This window comes from Myxocyprinus asiaticus, chromosome 26 (assembly GCF_019703515.2).
Source record: "Myxocyprinus asiaticus isolate MX2 ecotype Aquarium Trade chromosome 26, UBuf_Myxa_2, whole genome shotgun sequence".
Classification (NCBI taxonomy): domain Eukaryota; kingdom Metazoa; phylum Chordata; class Actinopteri; order Cypriniformes; family Catostomidae; genus Myxocyprinus; species Myxocyprinus asiaticus.
Genome location: NC_059369.1, coordinates 22,568,917 through 22,586,308, shown reverse-complemented (window position 1 = coordinate 22,586,308; position 17,392 = coordinate 22,568,917). Strand labels below are relative to the sequence as shown.

The 17,392-nt window shown below is 36.2% G+C and overlaps 1 protein-coding gene across 1 annotated transcript in view; it reads left to right on the top strand.

The window, feature by feature from the left end:
- The first annotated feature begins 495 nt into the window (after positions 1-495).
- LOC127417252 (multiple epidermal growth factor-like domains protein 11) overlaps positions 496-17,392 on the top strand; it is a 133,823-nt gene continuing 116,926 nt past the window's right edge. The window contains exons 1-4 of the mRNA XM_051657129.1: positions 496-608; positions 4,864-4,984; positions 7,067-7,168; positions 7,673-7,773. Coding sequence (XP_051513089.1) covers positions 4,869-4,984; positions 7,067-7,168; positions 7,673-7,773 — 319 coding nt within the window. The 5' untranslated portion in view covers positions 496-608; positions 4,864-4,868. The remainder of the gene's footprint in view (positions 609-4,863; positions 4,985-7,066; positions 7,169-7,672; positions 7,774-17,392) is intronic.

Below are 17,392 nucleotides of genomic sequence, written 5' to 3'. Positions count from 1 at the left end.
ATCCACATAATGAGACTGAGGAACATAAGGCTCCTAGTTAGACCAGAGCTGTCAGCTCAGTGGTACTTGTTATTGTGCCGTTAATGGCCATGAATAGCTTGTTCTCCTCTGCTATTGTTGAGAATGCTCTCCTGTGCTTGCTAGGAGATGAGAAGTAATGACACTCCATGCTCTTAAGGTAAAGTAAGCTCTCACCCTTGTGTGTTAGCAGGGGGTGAATGAGCCCAGTGTTTCATGCCCTCCAAGCAGGAGGAACAGTTTAGATTTAATATTAGGGATTTAGAAGCTGTTTCATTGGGGAGCATCTTATGTTTGGTTTTTCTGAGTGCTTCTCCTGAGAGTCAATCAATCATCTTCCTCCATTTTTCTCAGTCTTCTATTCCCTTTTGCCGGTTACACCCTTTCTCTGCTTTCTTGTGCTCTCTTGTTTTAAAGTTGAACACACTGTTTCTTCTCTCTTTCTCTCAATGCCCAGGTGCCCTCTCTTTACTTTGAGTCTGATTTTCGGTCTGTCTGGTCTCCAGCTCATCTGCGTCTGGTTGTCTGGTTCAAGCAAGCAGTGATCTTCCAAAGCAGACACCTCCAGGGACTGCAGCCTTTGGTCTGAGGTGAGTCCGAATGGGATCTGTCTCCTTTCCTCCTGTCTCTTCTCGTTCACAATCACCATTATGCCAGTCAGATCCATGTAGCGTTAATTCTTAGAAATCAGTGTTCATTAGAGTAACCTGCACTTCAAGAGGAGCCACAGAATAATTTGATGTCAGATGCCTCATTACGGCACTCTACTGAAAGCCATGAGAACAGTGCAAAATTTTTCATGCTCAAGAATCACTGCAAGTCTATGGGGATAACAGAGAGCGGCAGATCCATTTTGATTAAAGGCTAAGTGATCTTACGATGAATATCAGTGATTCATAATGCATGGAATTCATTTCAGCAGAAAGGGTCTGATCATGTCTAGTGTTATTGCTTTTGCCACCTATATGTCACGTTACATTTACTTCTATGTTTTTGATGTCACTCAGTGTTATCAGAAACTGTTATGCTTTAGAACTGGCCTTTATTAAAGGATTAGTCACACAAATCAGTGGCAACTGCAATCACTAAATAGTATGCACCATTTCTAACTCTATTAAACATCCAGGCTGAATTTGTGGTCCCGTCTAAATTAACTTTTTAGTTTTTGTTTGTTGAATGTAATGAAATATGTTGTCAGGTAACCTAAAAATGTGCTTTATGTGGTAACTTCCAAATTAAATCTAAATTAAAGTAAAAAATATTATTTAACATGACTTAACCTGAATACTTTAGGTTACATCAACAAAAGCAGTTTTAAAGGTTAGCTCAAGTAGAAATAGATATTTAACATAACAATTGCATGTTACCAATTTGTTAACAGTATACACTGAAAAAAGTTAATTAAAAAATATATACTTCATGTTGAAACATCTAAACTAACTCAAGTAAAAAAAATAAACATCACTGAATCAACCTGAATACATTAATCAACCTGAATATTACACCAACAAAATCTATTTTAAGGTTTATGTCAGGCAGAAGCTCCTTAAGGCGACAATTGCAAGTTACCACTTTTTACAATTATATATATATATATATATATATATATATATATATATATATATATATATATATATATCTTTTTTTTTATTTATTTTTCTTTTTTTCAGGGTTAGAGATTGAGTAGAAATGAATCATTAAGGCTTAACTGCACATATCAACATTTTACCAATTAGGAAACAGCTGTTTTACAGCTGATCAGAATATTATCATAACAGTGTTACTGTAATAGATATGTCTCACAGCTGGATTTGGAGTACTGTGTGAGTGGAATCATAAAAAATCTTCAAAGGGTGTCAGTGTAAATGAACCTTTTACAGAAATGAACATGACTTCAGCCTCTGCTTTTGAAAGAACTATTATGAAGTGGAAGGGATAGAGATATTGATTTTCTCTCACGTGTGAGCGACCTGCAGATGGCCTCGGGTTGACAAGTGTGTAGAAGCCCATGTTATCAGAGATACAACCTCAATAGGTTTACATGGTGTCCAATAAAATACACAATATTATATAAATGTGTACATTTACATGCTCACTTACACTTCAGCAGGATAGTTAGTGGTTTTACGGTTGCAGGAGTTACATGTTTACAAAATGTATTCAACAAAGACATGAAAATAAAAATGTATCATTGATTTTTTTGTGTGTTATTCAAATGTTATGACCAATTTATGCAGGACAATTTAACCAAAACATTCACATAGTTTTTCTTGTAATGGTAATTGTGATTCCTTCCTATAAGACACATCAGAGCAGAAAAAACGGAGTTGTGCCCAATTAACCAAACTCCTTTTCTTGTGTGCTTTCATGCTTCGCCATCCTATGCTTGAACAGTGTCATTCATGTGCCCTTCTACATCTGTCACTGTCATGTCAATTCATCACACATGCTCATCTCCCATCATGTGTCTAATGAGATATCAGATCCACTTTATATTAGGTGGCCTTAAGTACTATGTACTTAACCATTTGATACAATGTACTTATTATGTACATACATGTTGTTGCATTGTAATTACATTTAAAGTACTTGCATTTAATTACATTTGAAAATACACTGTTAACTTTACCCCTCACCCTAACCCTACCCGTACCTCAACCTCAGTAGCAGAAAATGTGGGCATTTTGCAGAACAACATGTAGTTACACAGTAAATACATAGTCTTGTATGTATTTAATGTTAGTACATAGTAGTTAAGACCACCTAATATAAAGTGTGACCGAAACATCTTGACAGTTTAAACAAACGGTTCACTCTGTGTGGTCTCAAAGAGTCCTTCATCACTGTCATGGGTCAAATATCCAGAGCTACACCTTACGTTTTACAATACAGACACACACAAGCATTCCTGTAATGTGTATAAAGGCTAGTGTTAGACAATATTTTGCCATTTCGAGATTATCGTCATCATCTGATAACTGTGCCCACTTGGTGAAGAAAAGGAATATTTATGCCAAAAACTGTGTCATAATTTACTCACCCTTATGTAATTCCAAACCCTTATTACTTTCTGTTTTATGCTGAACACAAAAGGAGATGTTTTAATTAATATCTCTGTCCATCTTTTCAATGCAATGGCAGTGGATAGTGCCTAATCAGTTTAAATCTTAAATGAGGACCAAAAAGTAGTGCACAGCACTCATGAATGTGTAATGAACATCAAGATTTTACCAGGGATGGATAAAAATATAGATTTTCCAATGCATCGCTATCTTCATTTGAATGATCTTGATATTGATTCTTAAATCACAAGATCGATCTTTTACTCTATGCACAACCCTCTGCTATAATGAGAGGAAATCACTTGCATTTGCAACCAAATTTTGCGCTTTGTGACTAAAAATGTATATATTTAGCGACTTGCTGGTAAATGTTCAGATTTCACTCACCAGTGATTGTGAAGTTTAGTTGTGGATTATTCAGCAATGAGATCCTTTCACTGCATGTTGAGGGTAAAATGTTTGTGATGTTTGAGATCCACGCAACCCATTTGTCATTGATTAATGTTTCTTTTTAATACCCTTTACAGTCAGTTGTTGATCAAAAACAACAAAAAAGAAACATTTAATTCTAATCATGCATAGCAGAGATGAGGTAAAGCCATTCGAATCCTCTATTGTTAACGTGCTTATTTACAGCTCTTTACAGAAATGCCAGTTGTCTTAAAGAGACAGTACCGGTTTTAAGCATGTGTTCATCAAATCAGTATAAATACTTGTAAACAGTACAAATTATGCAGTTAAACAATTTACATGTAACAAAATAATAATAAATAATAAATGCAATATAATATCATATTTATTGATTGAATACATGGATTTGTTCATTTTTTAAAAGCTAAAATGTCACCAAAACAACAAAAAAGTAATAAAATATTATTAGTAAAATGTGTATTTTCTTAATGTACCTAGTTAGAAGGTCCCTTGTATAATTAACAGCATTAGCTGGGAGAGAGTTTCTTTCATATGTAAGAAAAAGGGACATTATATCTGAAATATACCCATATGAATCAATATCTAATCGAATCAAATTGAGAACTTGTGAATCGGAATCAAATCAGGAAATCTGCATAATTACCCAGCCTTAATTTTTTTTACTGAAAATTGACTTAAATTACAGATTGGTTCCAGTGGTTTGTGGTGGACTTTTAAAATGAGGAGGTAGAGTGCCACCTCAGCATTTATTAATTAATTAATTTATTTATTTTTTCCAAGTCCAATGTAAATTCCTATTTCAGTTCCAGTTGACATTTACATAGCTTTCCAGTTAAACCCATATAAAAACGTAGTCCTACATAAAAATATATGATGTAAAAAAGTCACATACTTGCTCATAAATGCAATAACATCTTAATAAAATAACAAAAATACTGTGAGAGATGCTGCCTCCCTCTGAAATGTATCCGCTGGTGCCGCTGTTTGACAGAGTGACTGCAGAAATATGACTGCTTTACACATTGTTTGAGCTCACATTTTGTAATATTTTATTTGTTTTATTTATAGATAGTTGTTTATTTTTCCTCACACGAATGTTTGAGGAGGCACTCCCTCCTTTGCCTACTCGTAGAAATCGCTACTGATCGGTTCTCATTAGGGCCGTGCAAACCATGACTATATCAGCATTGTATATTAATTAAAAAAAAAAAAATGTATATATCAGCAAAATTTCTTTAAAAAAGTAATCTCCTTCCAATAATTGCAAGTGCTCCAACACTGAAGAATGGTAAAGGACGAAAAATGTCCTTGCCTCTCACTTTCTCTCTTTTTCTCACTCTCGTTCTCACAGGAGTCATGGGGCTGGTACGGGCTTACCCATTTGCCCTGCATGTGCTGGCTGTTATGTGCCTCATTATCAGCACATGGAGCCTCAACCCCGATGACCCCAATGTCTGCAGCCACTGGGAGAGGTGAAAGAAGGGCACTCTCTAATGTTAAACTCTGTTTTTCCTTCCATTTATCTATTGGAGTATTCACACTGTATAGACATGCTCCTCCAACAACCCAGAAGGATGTTTTGGTCGATAAAGTAAAGGATCATAACTTTACAGTGCAGTGGTTGATGTACATGTGATTGTTTCACTATTATAATGTGTTTTCCCAGAGGATAATTGAATCGCTCTTTTAAGGAGTTCTCAGCTTTGTTTCTTTAAAGTATCAACTTTATCTCATATGTTTCTCCTAAAATGCCATAGGAGAAATAAAAACCCAAATTAGATAATTTTTGATACGCAGAAAGAGTACAGATTTAAAAATGAATATGGATAGAATAACCTAGATCATCTGGACTTCAAAGGATTTGATGAGAAATGTTTGAGTTTGTACTGAAATCGTACTGAAAGTCGATAAAATTGACTTTGGTATCTTTGCAAATTTTAACACAGTTTAAGACATTGTTAAGATCTCTTCTGAAAATCTATAGGGGACATGTGAGATTTTCTCAGGGGATAAATCTGAGAAGCAGGAAGCCTATGCAAAATTCTCAATTTGCTCTCCATTGAATCTCATTGCTGTGTCTTGGAGAAACACTTCAGATGTTGAGGAGATCTCATTTGCATTTTTTCTTTTTTATGGGTTGGCAGTGTTCATTAAGATTATTCATTTATATATTTGATGTTACATACTTAATGAGAATTTGCAACAGTGTATAAACATTTGCCCTGTAATCTAAGATGTAAGCTATAACATGGTGTTTGGTACATCAGTAGTAAAACAGCTCTATATAGACCCCTGAATTGTGACAGAATCTCAGAGATTTAGTTGATTTACGTTCGCTTGTTGCTCTATTGACTGTATTTGTTTTAAATAGGACAGTTGAAGAGATGTAAATGATTGTGTTGGGAGGGTTGATTTGGTTACACTTGCCTACAGGTATTAGGTTCAGTCATTAAATACACAGAACAATATTGATGTTCTTTTAGTTTGTTTGTGTGAGTGTGGGAGAGAGAGTAGGGATAAGTTGCTCAAATAAAGCAGACAGCAGAACAGCAGCCAATTGGCCAGCACAATCTGTTTTGACTGAGAAATGTTATTTGTAAAGGGTGTTATCAGTTATAAAAAATAAGCAGAAATGATTCCCTCTGCAGAGGGGAGGAGCGAGGGCTGAAGAGATGAATAAGCTGTAATGCCTCACTTAAAGAGAATATTTTCGACCTTTATTTCCATTCTATTGGCAACAATTTAATATAGAATTTTTAATTTTGTTTTCAAAGAAGACAAGACATTGGAAGGGAAATGTCTAGTTTATTGATTCCACAATATTAAATATTGCCAAATTTAACATATTAATGCTCAAGTTGAATTACATTTAATTTTTTTCATCGCTTTTAACTCATCCATTCAGTTTGACAATATATCAGTTCCATTCTGTTCTGTGTGATTGTGATCAGAACATTCAAAGCTGATTGTGACAGATTATGACAAATGGCTGTCAAATGATTAAAATATTTAATAACGTTTAATCTCATAATTTACATGTTAATGCATTCAGTTCCTCTTTGAGGAAAGAAAACTAAATAATGTGTAATTATTGGATTCTGCAATTTTTGTGGATGACACTCATACAATATATGCAAATCTACAGTATATAATGACACTCTACAGTATATAATGACACTAGACAGGGAACAAAATGGCTTTTTACTCAACGCACTTGCACAAAAAACAACAACAACAGCACATTTCTTTTTTTTTTATTATTATTTTTTTAATCAAAAAGCATGGGAAACGCAAACACAGACATGCAAGTCTGCAAAAATGTGTTAAGAAAACAATTTTCCCAGAACTTTATAGACATGCAGTACTGGTAATGTTGGTAAGTGGCAGACCAACAAATTCTTTGTTTCTCTGAAATAGAATCAAGAATATCAAATACTTTTCTTAGATATATATACAGTAGTTTTTTCTGCAAAGGGACAAGATCATTCACTATAATTAATATAAGTGATCAACACATAATGATTAATTATGTATCCACTCCTTCCCTCTCTCAGCTATGCAGTGACCGTTCAGGAGTCCTACGCTCATCCTTTTGACCAGATCTACTACACCAGGTGCACTGACATCCTCAACTGGTTTAAATGCACCAGACACAGGTGAGCATGACCCTGACCTCTGATCTACTGTTGTCTTGGTTCGACTCCATGGCAACAAGCAGCACTCTCCCACTAGGCACATAAAAATCTAGGTGTCGGCAGAAATGCTGATGTGCCTGTGTCTTTATTACAGCGTGTTAATGTTACCAGCCCGTGATTGTCGTGGTCAGAGCAGGGATGAAAATGGCCATTTGACAGTCATCAGACATTACGTTGGTTTTAATTGCTGCATTAAATACTTTATCGCCAGTGTCCCAGCTAAAAGCGGTGGGCTCAATGAGTCACCATGCTGCAATGTAGCATTCAGAAGGGTGATGTCCTTCAACTCACAGAAGCTTTTTCTTAACTCGTTTTAATTGTTAATTTCTCCTCTGTTCACCTCTATAGCATGCAACAGTGTAGCTAGGATTAAACACAGAGAGACAACTAATGGCCTTGTGTCTCTGTTGATGTTCATATTTTCTCATGTGTGTCTGTGTGTGTGTTTGTGTGTTTCCATCTCAGGACCAGCTACAAGACTGCTTACCGGCGCGGGGTCAGGACCATGTACCGGCGCCGATCACAATGCTGCCCTGGCTACTTTGAAAGTGCAGACTTGTGCGTCCGTGAGTATCTTTCTCATTTCGCTTATTTCCTCTTAAATCAATGCAGTCCAATTTCTCTTTCTTGCAAGTGGTTATGAGCACAATAAAAGCATTCATCTGCTTGAGTGATGTCCTCTTAAACCTTGAACCCCGCTCCTTCCTTCCTCTGGAGGCATTCATCAAAAACTCAGCCATCTTTAAGACATTTTTGTAACTGCATATATCAGGCATAATTTGTTTCTTTCATTACTGTTCCTACGTATATTGGATTTGCTCATTTATAAAAAAAAAAAAATTAACACAGCTAGTTCACCATTACAACACTGTTAATAGCATTCAGTCATTTTTGGAATAAAGAACCTTGAATGATTCACTGCAAATACATTGCCCTAATTCCTTCCATTCCAGAGATAATATGCTAATTAAGGAAATAACAACATTCACTCGCTGTGGTCTGAATGATAGATTTAGTGATTATTCTCATGAGCAATAAATATAAAACATTTCTGCTTTTATACTAGTTCACTGTCTTTTCGTGCTGCCAAGACTGTAAATGTGTGATTTAGTTATTGTGAAGGCCAGACTCTTTATTCTCTAATGTGCTTTAATCATGAATGAGCGAATCCTATCAGTCAGTGCAGACCTTTGGCTTGCATGGTTCAGCGGGTGTTTGACAATATGCAAAAATCCCTGCGTGAAAGGACCATGTCAAGGTGATGAGGTAAATGACGGTCTTACCGAGCTCCAGGGAAGGGATCAAAATCAACACACGTAGCATAACTGCAAATGGAATTTGATGCCCTCACATCTACTCGGCATTATTAACAAGGGGGTGGGAGGGCCTTTCTGATGGTTGTCTGCTCAGTATGTTCCTAGCTGGATAGCTTTTTCTTCCTCCTGTAGGACTGACTAGTAGAGACAACAATGCCAAAAATACACTGCATTAGGTGTGGGAGGTATGACCAAAATCAAATGCCACAGTATGAGTAGGCCTAATTTTAAACAACAGTTAAAAGGAGATATTATGATATAATTCTTTAACCCTAACCATGATGTAAATTCAACAATAAAGGGTTTATATCTTAATATCCATGTGGTAATGACGAGATGGGAGAAAAGTGCCTCAGTTTGTTCCTGGGAGGGTTTCTCAGCCTTACAAGCTCTATTTGGTCAGGATTAGTGTGGGGGTGGAGGTAGGGCATCTGCTGACTCCCTGGAACAAACTGAGGCTTCTTTGTACAATGGGCCAGTAATGACTATTTTATATAATCCAGTGAATGTAAACCTTTAAAAATGGAATCCTTTACTTGATCTCATTTGATTATTTTCTCTTTTTATTTGGATCTTGATGGATGTAAGCTAAAAGATTAGATTATTAATAACAAATAATTGGTACTTGACATCTGGCGTTAGTGCAAAAACTGTTTCAAATGATGTAAAACAAAAGACTCAAAACAGTAAGACTAATATTGTAAAGCAATTAATAAATTCTGATTGGAATAGCCAGTGTAGAGTATATTAATATATATAAACTCTATGCTGCAAGTTCCAGTGTTGCTAAGCACCCAACCAGCTAACTCTGTTTTGAGTTAAACTCCTTAATAACAAGTTTTAATCTTGACTTGTTAAGGGAATGTCCCGCTATGTGTTTTCTCATTACCCAATGTTTCTTCATCAGTCTCACATGTCAATAACATGAAGCAGTCTGACCCACTGAAAGCTATGCGTACTATATATATATATCTACTGTTGTATAAATGGTATGGCAAAATCTACCTTTGAGACAATTCTACCATTGTATGGTACATACTGTACTGTCATGTCGACCTAATGAAACTTATGCCTGGTCTACGTTTTTTAATGCTGTGCATGTGTAAGGTTATGATAAAAAGAGAAGCAAATGTCCCTATTCCCACCCCTAAAGCATCCTGATGTTAATAAGCATTATGTCATGTAAATTATCAGCCAGTGCATTTTTAATTGGACCTCCTTGAGAATGAAAGAAATTAACAGCCTACATTAGGTCCTGATATGGGCCACTGTGATATCTAGCTCTGCAGGAATCATAAAACTTCTCTCCAGTTCAATAACACGAACAAAAGAGTGTAGGCGAAGCCACTGACAGTGTGCTTGACTGAAATGCTGATTACAAACCAGCAATGTTGTTATATGAAAATACACTAATTCATAATTAATTTTCATTGTAATTTCACTGTTTCAAAGAGAATCTTGCACATTAACATGGAACGAGGCTTCAGACTCAGCAGTTGTTTTGCCGTTGTCATGTCACAGGGACTAAACCGACATTGTCAGTCTTCGTAGATTGATTTAAAAGCATAGTAATTTACATACAGTATGCCGTAGAAAACACTTTTTAATCCAAGGACATTGGTCTTTAATTTTACCACACACCCATCTCCCAGGATAAAAGGTATTGAACTGTTTGATGTGTCAGGCTATTAGTTAAATGATATATTGACACTCACACTTACTGATTTTCTTTTTAGCTGTGGATAATTATAGATATTTAAGATGAAAATGACATAACACTATTGATTTCTTAAACAGACGGCTTTGACTGAAAATTAGAATAATGAACAATAAAAGGCTAAAAAAGAAAGAGGAATTAAACAGAACCCTCCACTTAAATCAACAGCTTGTGCACCAGATGTTCTCTCAAAGGAAAAAGAAGGGGTTTCTGCAATGACCTTTAGCAACCAAAGTGTCTTTAAGGCTGTATGAGAGTGACTGTGGTTTATTGAAGATAATGATGATCTCATGTTTTTGATCTTATTGAGTGGGATTGGGGCCAGCTCTTTCAGTAGCCTGAAGGCACAGCTGGAGTTGGGATAGGGATCAGTTTTGACATTGTCTGGTGGTCTGGTGAGTGGAAGAAGGGAAAGGCAGTATAATCAATCAATATAATCAATAATGTTCTCATTACCACACAATAGCTGCAACAGTTTCATGTTAACAGACAGTTTTTGCGGTAATGGAAACATACCATCTGTGGAGAAGTTGGTAAGCATCATTTTTTCTTTCCTGAGTGACCTCGAACTGCATGTTGTGTTTATGACTTCTTCACTGTTGTCCAGTTAAGGTGAGAACCTGTTTACATTCACACAGCTGATTTTGGCTAAATGTGGCTGTAAATAGAGTTAAACAAAGCAGGGTTATTAAAACTAATAGTTAGATCACTGAGTGTGAAATCTGATTGGATGAGCCATGTTCAAAGCCTATGTAAAATATTCTAGATTGAGGCCACAAACATACTTTACACAAGCACGCGAACGCAGACATGGGCATTGCCAAGTCGAGTTGAAATTAATGCATTCTTGTGTAAATGTGGCAGTAACAAAGCTCAGTAATCAAGAGGGCAAAAGAGTTACATTAAAAAGTCTGAGCTGTCTTATTGTTCAGATAAGTCGCTATAAATATATTGACTTTAGCTTAGTTGTTCAGCAATAATCATTTTAAACTGTTGCTCCACCATTACCGTAGTTGAGATGAAAGAGAAAACTCACCTTAGAAGCAGACAGTTCACACTAATGTCAGCTATAGCAATGTTAATCTCATCAATGATATTACGGATTAAAATTTTAATTGACTAGGGTTGTTTTGATTTTGTCAAAGATGATGAAGATGAAATGAAAAAGACACGTTCAGACTATGATCAATTTAAACATAATGTTGACGAAAATATAATGAGAAAAAAGAAAGAAAATCTAGCAAGCATTTATTCAAATTATCGATTCATAGTATGTTGGGGTTTAAAACACATCCTATCTGAGATAAATCAGCTACAGTGGTGTGAAAAAGTGTTTGCCCCCTTCCTGATTTCTTATTTTTTTGCATGTTTGACACACTTAAATGTTTCAGATCATCAAACAAGTTTAAATATTAGTCAAAGATAACACAAGTAAACACAAAATGCAGTTTTTAAATGAAGGTTGTTATTATTAAGGGAAAACAAAATCCAAACCTACATGGCCCTGTGTGAAAAAGTGATTGCCCCCTAAACCTAATAACTGGTTGGGCCACCCTTAGCAGCAACAACTGCAATCAAGCATTTGCAATAACTTGCATTGAGTCTTTACAGCGCTGTGGAGGAATTTTGGCCCACTCATCTTTGCAGAATTGTTGTAATTCAGCCACATTGGACGGTTTTCGAGCATGAACTGCCTTTTTAAGGTCATGCCACAGCATCTCAATAGCATTCAGGTCAGGACTTTGACTAGGCCACTCCAAAGTTTTCATTTTGTTTTTCTTCAGCCATTCAGAGGTGGACTTGCTGGTGTGTTTTGAATCATTGTCCTGCTGCAGAACCCAAGTTCGCTTCAGCTTGAGGTCACGAACAGATGGCCGGACATTCTCCTTCAGGATTTTTTGGTAGACAGCAGAATTCATGGTTCTATTTATCACAGCAAGTCTTCCAGGTCCTGAAGCAGCAAAACAGCCCCAGACCATCACAATACCACCACCATATTTTACTGTTGGTATGATGTTCTTTTTCTGAAATGCGGTGTTACTTTTACACCAGATGTAATGGGACACACACCTTCCAAAAAGTTCAACTTTTGTCTCGTCAGTCCACAGAGTATTTTCCCAAAAGTCTTGGGGATCATCAAGATGTTTTCTGGCAAAAATGAGACGAGCCTTAATGTTCTTTTTGCTCAGCAGTGGTTTTCGTCTTGGAACTCTGCCATGCAGGACATTTTTGCCCAGTCTCTTTCTTATGGTGGAGTCATGAACACTGACCATAACTGAGGCAAGTGAGGCCTGCAGTTCTTTGGATGTTGTTGTGGGGTCTGTTGTGACTTCTTGGATGAGTCGTCGCTGCGCTCTTGGGGTAATTTTGGTCGGCCGGCCACTCCTGGGAAGGTTCACCACTGTTCCATGTTTTCGCCATTTGTGGATAATGGCTCTCACTGTGGTTCTCTGGAGTCCCAAAGCTTTAGAAATGGCTTTATAACCTTTTCCAGACTGATAGATCTCAATTACTTTCTTTCTCATTTGTTCCTGAATTTCTTTGGATCTTGGCATGATGTCTAGCTTTTGAAGATCTTTTGGTCTACTTCACTTTGTCAGGCAGGTCCTATTTAAGTGATTTCTTGATTGAGAACAGGTGTGGCAGTAATCAGGCCTGGGTGTGGCTAGAGAAATTGAACTCAGGTGTGATAAACCACAGTTAAGTTATGTTTTAACAGGTGGGGCAATCACTTTTTCACACAGGGCCATGTAGGTTTGGATTTTGTTTTCCCTTAATAATAACAACCTTCATTTAAAAACTGCATTTTGTGTTTACTTATGTTATCTTTGACTAATATTTAAACTTGTTTGATGATCTGAAGCATTTAAGTGTGACAAACATGCAAAAAAATAAGAAATCAGGAAGGGGGCAAACACTTTTTCACACCACTGTATATTAACAACATTAATGTAATATTACAAACTTAAATTTGCACCGACAATGAAATGAATTAACAGGTGAACTTAAACTAAGTAATATGCTACTCAGAAAGCATAACTTGTGCTGTGTATATACAGTTTCCTTTAAAAAGCACTACACATAACACAATATCCTAACAAATTTCTCATGCTGGTTAATCTTATATATTAAACATATGAATATTTAAGCGTAATGTAGTTTATACATTTTTCAATATATTTAAATAATTGGTTAAAGTTTGGTCAGTTACATTTTAAAACACAAAAAGTCAGTTTTATTTGTATAGCGCTTTTCACAACACAAATGGTTTCAAAGCATCTTTACAGAGGGTGATGCCTTGTCATTTTGCTCATTATCGTATTATGACTAAAATGTTATTTTTGTTGACTAAAATTATGCCATTTTAGTCAGACAAATTTACTAAAATGAATGAATATGACAAGATTAAATATTGACTGAATTTTACATAAAGGACATTTTCGTCAAAAGACAAAAATTATGAGTGAAAATAAAAAACTGTGTGAAAATTAGCACCCCTTGCGGAAACGCTAAGAATGCAATGCATACTTGCTTTGTTTTATGAATTGCTGCCTGACACATTAAAGAACTCAACAGTCAAGCGTAGCTTGGAGCATCTGCATTTATGTACTTGTATATTTCATGCCTAATGCAGCAAGTGGCTATGTTGCTTTGCCAATTTATAAGACAATTGAGAGTGACAGGAAATCATTATGAATATAGATATAGAGAAGGGGGATTAGATCATACATTACAGGCCCGACTCAAACCTTTGTCACCTGCATGAGCACAATGGCTCAATGCATCTGAAGCACTGGCGCTATAATTGTTAAACACTTTTTACAGTTTAAGTTAAATATTTATTTATCTAAACATGGATTTGTCTGCTGACTATTTGATGTCAGGCAATAATTTGATAATGTGTCATGTGACTGCATGCGATCAGCAGGAAGTCTAATAAGGTGTGAGTAATGCTGTGGTCAGCTTAGATTGGGTGTGTGGGTTTTCAGGTTGTCTTTTTGTTGTCTCTGCTCTGTGAGTACACCCACTGCTCTCACTGGCAGGATAAAGAGATTTGTGGCTGTGTTAACCACACAGGGGCAAGAAGACATATGAAAGCCATTTTCATTACATGCAGTATACAGTATGTTGATCTTTGCTTTCCTCAATTTCAACACCTCAGGTTTTATCCTCTCATATGTGCCTTTTATGAGCGGCTTTTCTAGTAGAATCAGTCCCTTGGGTATTAGTTGTATTGTAAAGTCATTATTCATTAATGGCCTAAACCAATATAGCCTAGTTGCTTTGAAGGTAATGTGACAATTCCATTCCAGAGATAATACGCTAATTAAGGAAATAACAACATTCACTCGCTGTGGTCTGAATGATAGATTTAGTGATTATTCTCATGAGCAATAAATATAAAAAATGTCTGCTTTTATACTAGTTCACTGTCTTTTCGTGCTGCCAAGACTGTAAATGTGTGTTTTAGTTATTGTGAAGGCCAGACTCTTTATACTCTAATGTGCTTTAATCATGAGTGAGCGAATCCTATCAGTCAGTGCAGACCTTTGGCTTGTGTGGTTCAGCGGGTGTTTGACAATATGCAAAAATCCCTGCGTGAAAGGACCATGTCAAGGTGATGAGGTAAATGACGGTCTTACCGAGCTCCAGGGAAGGGATCAAAATCACAATACAATTTAAAATGACAATACAAGTGCAGCAAATATTTTGCCTTAAACAAATAAAATGCTACTGAAAGATGTTAGAATAGGCTACTTTCTCCTATTCCATAGTTAATTGGTGACTTAAAGTGAATTTTATTAGTATAAGTAAGCCATTCATATGTTGTCTTTCCCTGAAAACTGTAAACAGAGTGACTTTGTAGTGCCTTCAACACATGCTCTGTTTGTTTGAGCATCCCGGCCAACCCAACACAGCAACATTGGTTCAACCTATGACGTGACTTTGGGGCAGATGTGTGTATATTTAGACCAATGGAAGATGGGGGGAGTGTTTTTTTTTTTGTTGTTTGTTTGTTTTTGGTCTTTTTGTTTGGTGATGCTAGTGGTGTGGGAATTATACAATTCACCCTTTAATGATAAAAACTCATGTACTTTTTTGTGAAGTCCTTAATGCAGAGCCTTGGTTTTAACCAATGAGTTAATCTGTGACATACCATTAGCATTGTTTTTGCAAGCATGGATAGTTCCTTTAAAGCTAAAGCAGAGATCTTGCATATACTTGGATGAAATGACTCTTCTTTGCACAAGGAAGGCTTACAGGACATGGAGCCAAAGCAGTTTGCACCATCTGGTCAGAAGAGTCTCAAATAGTTAGTGATGAAGTATTAATGATGCTATGTACATGCTGTGGCTTCTAGCAGGAGAATTAGGTGCTCTAATAAAGTCCCATACACCAGTCTGATGTAATTTCACATCTCAGTTTTAATTATATGCTGAGATCTTGCATGTGCCTGCATTTTATTCCAAATCTTTTTTTTAAAGGCACAGTCACCCAAAAACACAGAATGAAAAGGCAGGCAAATTGACAGCCTCAGTTATCATTAACTTTCCTTGCATCTTTTTTCCATACAATGTAAGTGAATGGTGACTGAGGCTGTCATTCTGCCTAATATCTCCTTTTTTTGTTCCACAGAAGAAAGAAAGTTATATGGGAACAACATGAGGGTGAATAACTGATGACAGAATTAAAATGTTTGGGTGAACTGTCTAAAGCAAATCTTTTACGGAAGTAAGGTCTTTTAATTGCTTGATTGACTGATTGTCAAAATTTATGTTAAATCTTTAGCCAGAAGAATATTCAGTGTAATAATGCGTGACAATTACAATTAGCTCTATTGTTACATGGTATGATAACACCACTGTGTAATGAGTTAGATTAGCCTTTTATCGAAATGAATGATTTAATTTTTCACCAGAGCCTGCAGACATAGACTTTTTTGTGTGTAGGAGGAGAAAGATTCATTGAATTTTAATTAAAAATGCAAGACCTATTTTCTCAAGTATTATAGACACGTACATCAGTTCAGCTCTTGGGAGAAGGCATGCTTTATCCTTTCACCTACATTACATACATTTAATTTAATTTCCTGAAAAGATGTAACAAATGAACTTTTCTTCTCTGCTGTCTGATCAGAAATTGCTGATTGTAACAAAAATCAATCATTTCATCACCTGAGTTTTTTTTCCTTGCCTTCTGAGCATGTCGTATAGCTTCATTGATTTCAAGAAGTCAAATTGATGTCTTTGTCAGCACAAAATGCTATTGGTTTCTTTTTCTTAAGCTAGAGGAGAACTGGCCCACTTGAATATCAGGTTCTCAGTGCTGTGTAAATCCATACTGCATTATTTGCCAGGCAGGTTGAGCATTTTCTGTATGTAGAGCATTTCTGCAGTAAGCACTGTCCTCTGGGTATTTGGGATTCTCCCTTTCCCCCATCCCATTGCTGTGCTTATGGCCAGTAGTGAGGGCCCAGTCGAAGGTGGAGTGAGTGATAATCTATAGCCATGCTGGCCAGGAATGAGGGCAAGTCCTGCTCTACTGCAGCTTTAGTGTGTGGCAACATTAATTCACTCATATAAACATGATTCATTTGCACACAAATGATCATTTATATTTATTCTGAGAGGCTCATCTTAACTATTTCAACTAAGATAGCAGTGTGCAATGTCTGAATACAACATTTACTGAGACCCCATCCTTATTTTATGTGGTAAAAAATCAGGGGTCTTCAACTTTTTCAGGCCAAAATACTCTTGGTGGATAATGAAACAGAACCCATGTTACATACAGGTGCATCTCAATAAATTAGAATGTCGTGGAAAAGTTCATTTATTTCAGTAATTCAACTCAAATTGTGAAACTCGTGTATTAAATAAATTCAGTGCACACAGACTGAAGTAGTTTAAGTCTTTGGTTCTTTTAATTGTGATGATTTTGGCTCACATTTAACAAAAACCCACCAATTCACTATCTCAAAAAATTAGAATACATCATAAGACCAATAAAAAAAAACATTTTTAGTGAATTGTTGGCCTTCTGGAAAGTATGTTCATTTACTGTATATGTACTCAATACTTGGTAGGGGCTCCTTTTGCTTTAATTACTGCCTCAATTCGGCGTGGCATGGAGGTGATCAGTTTGTGGCAC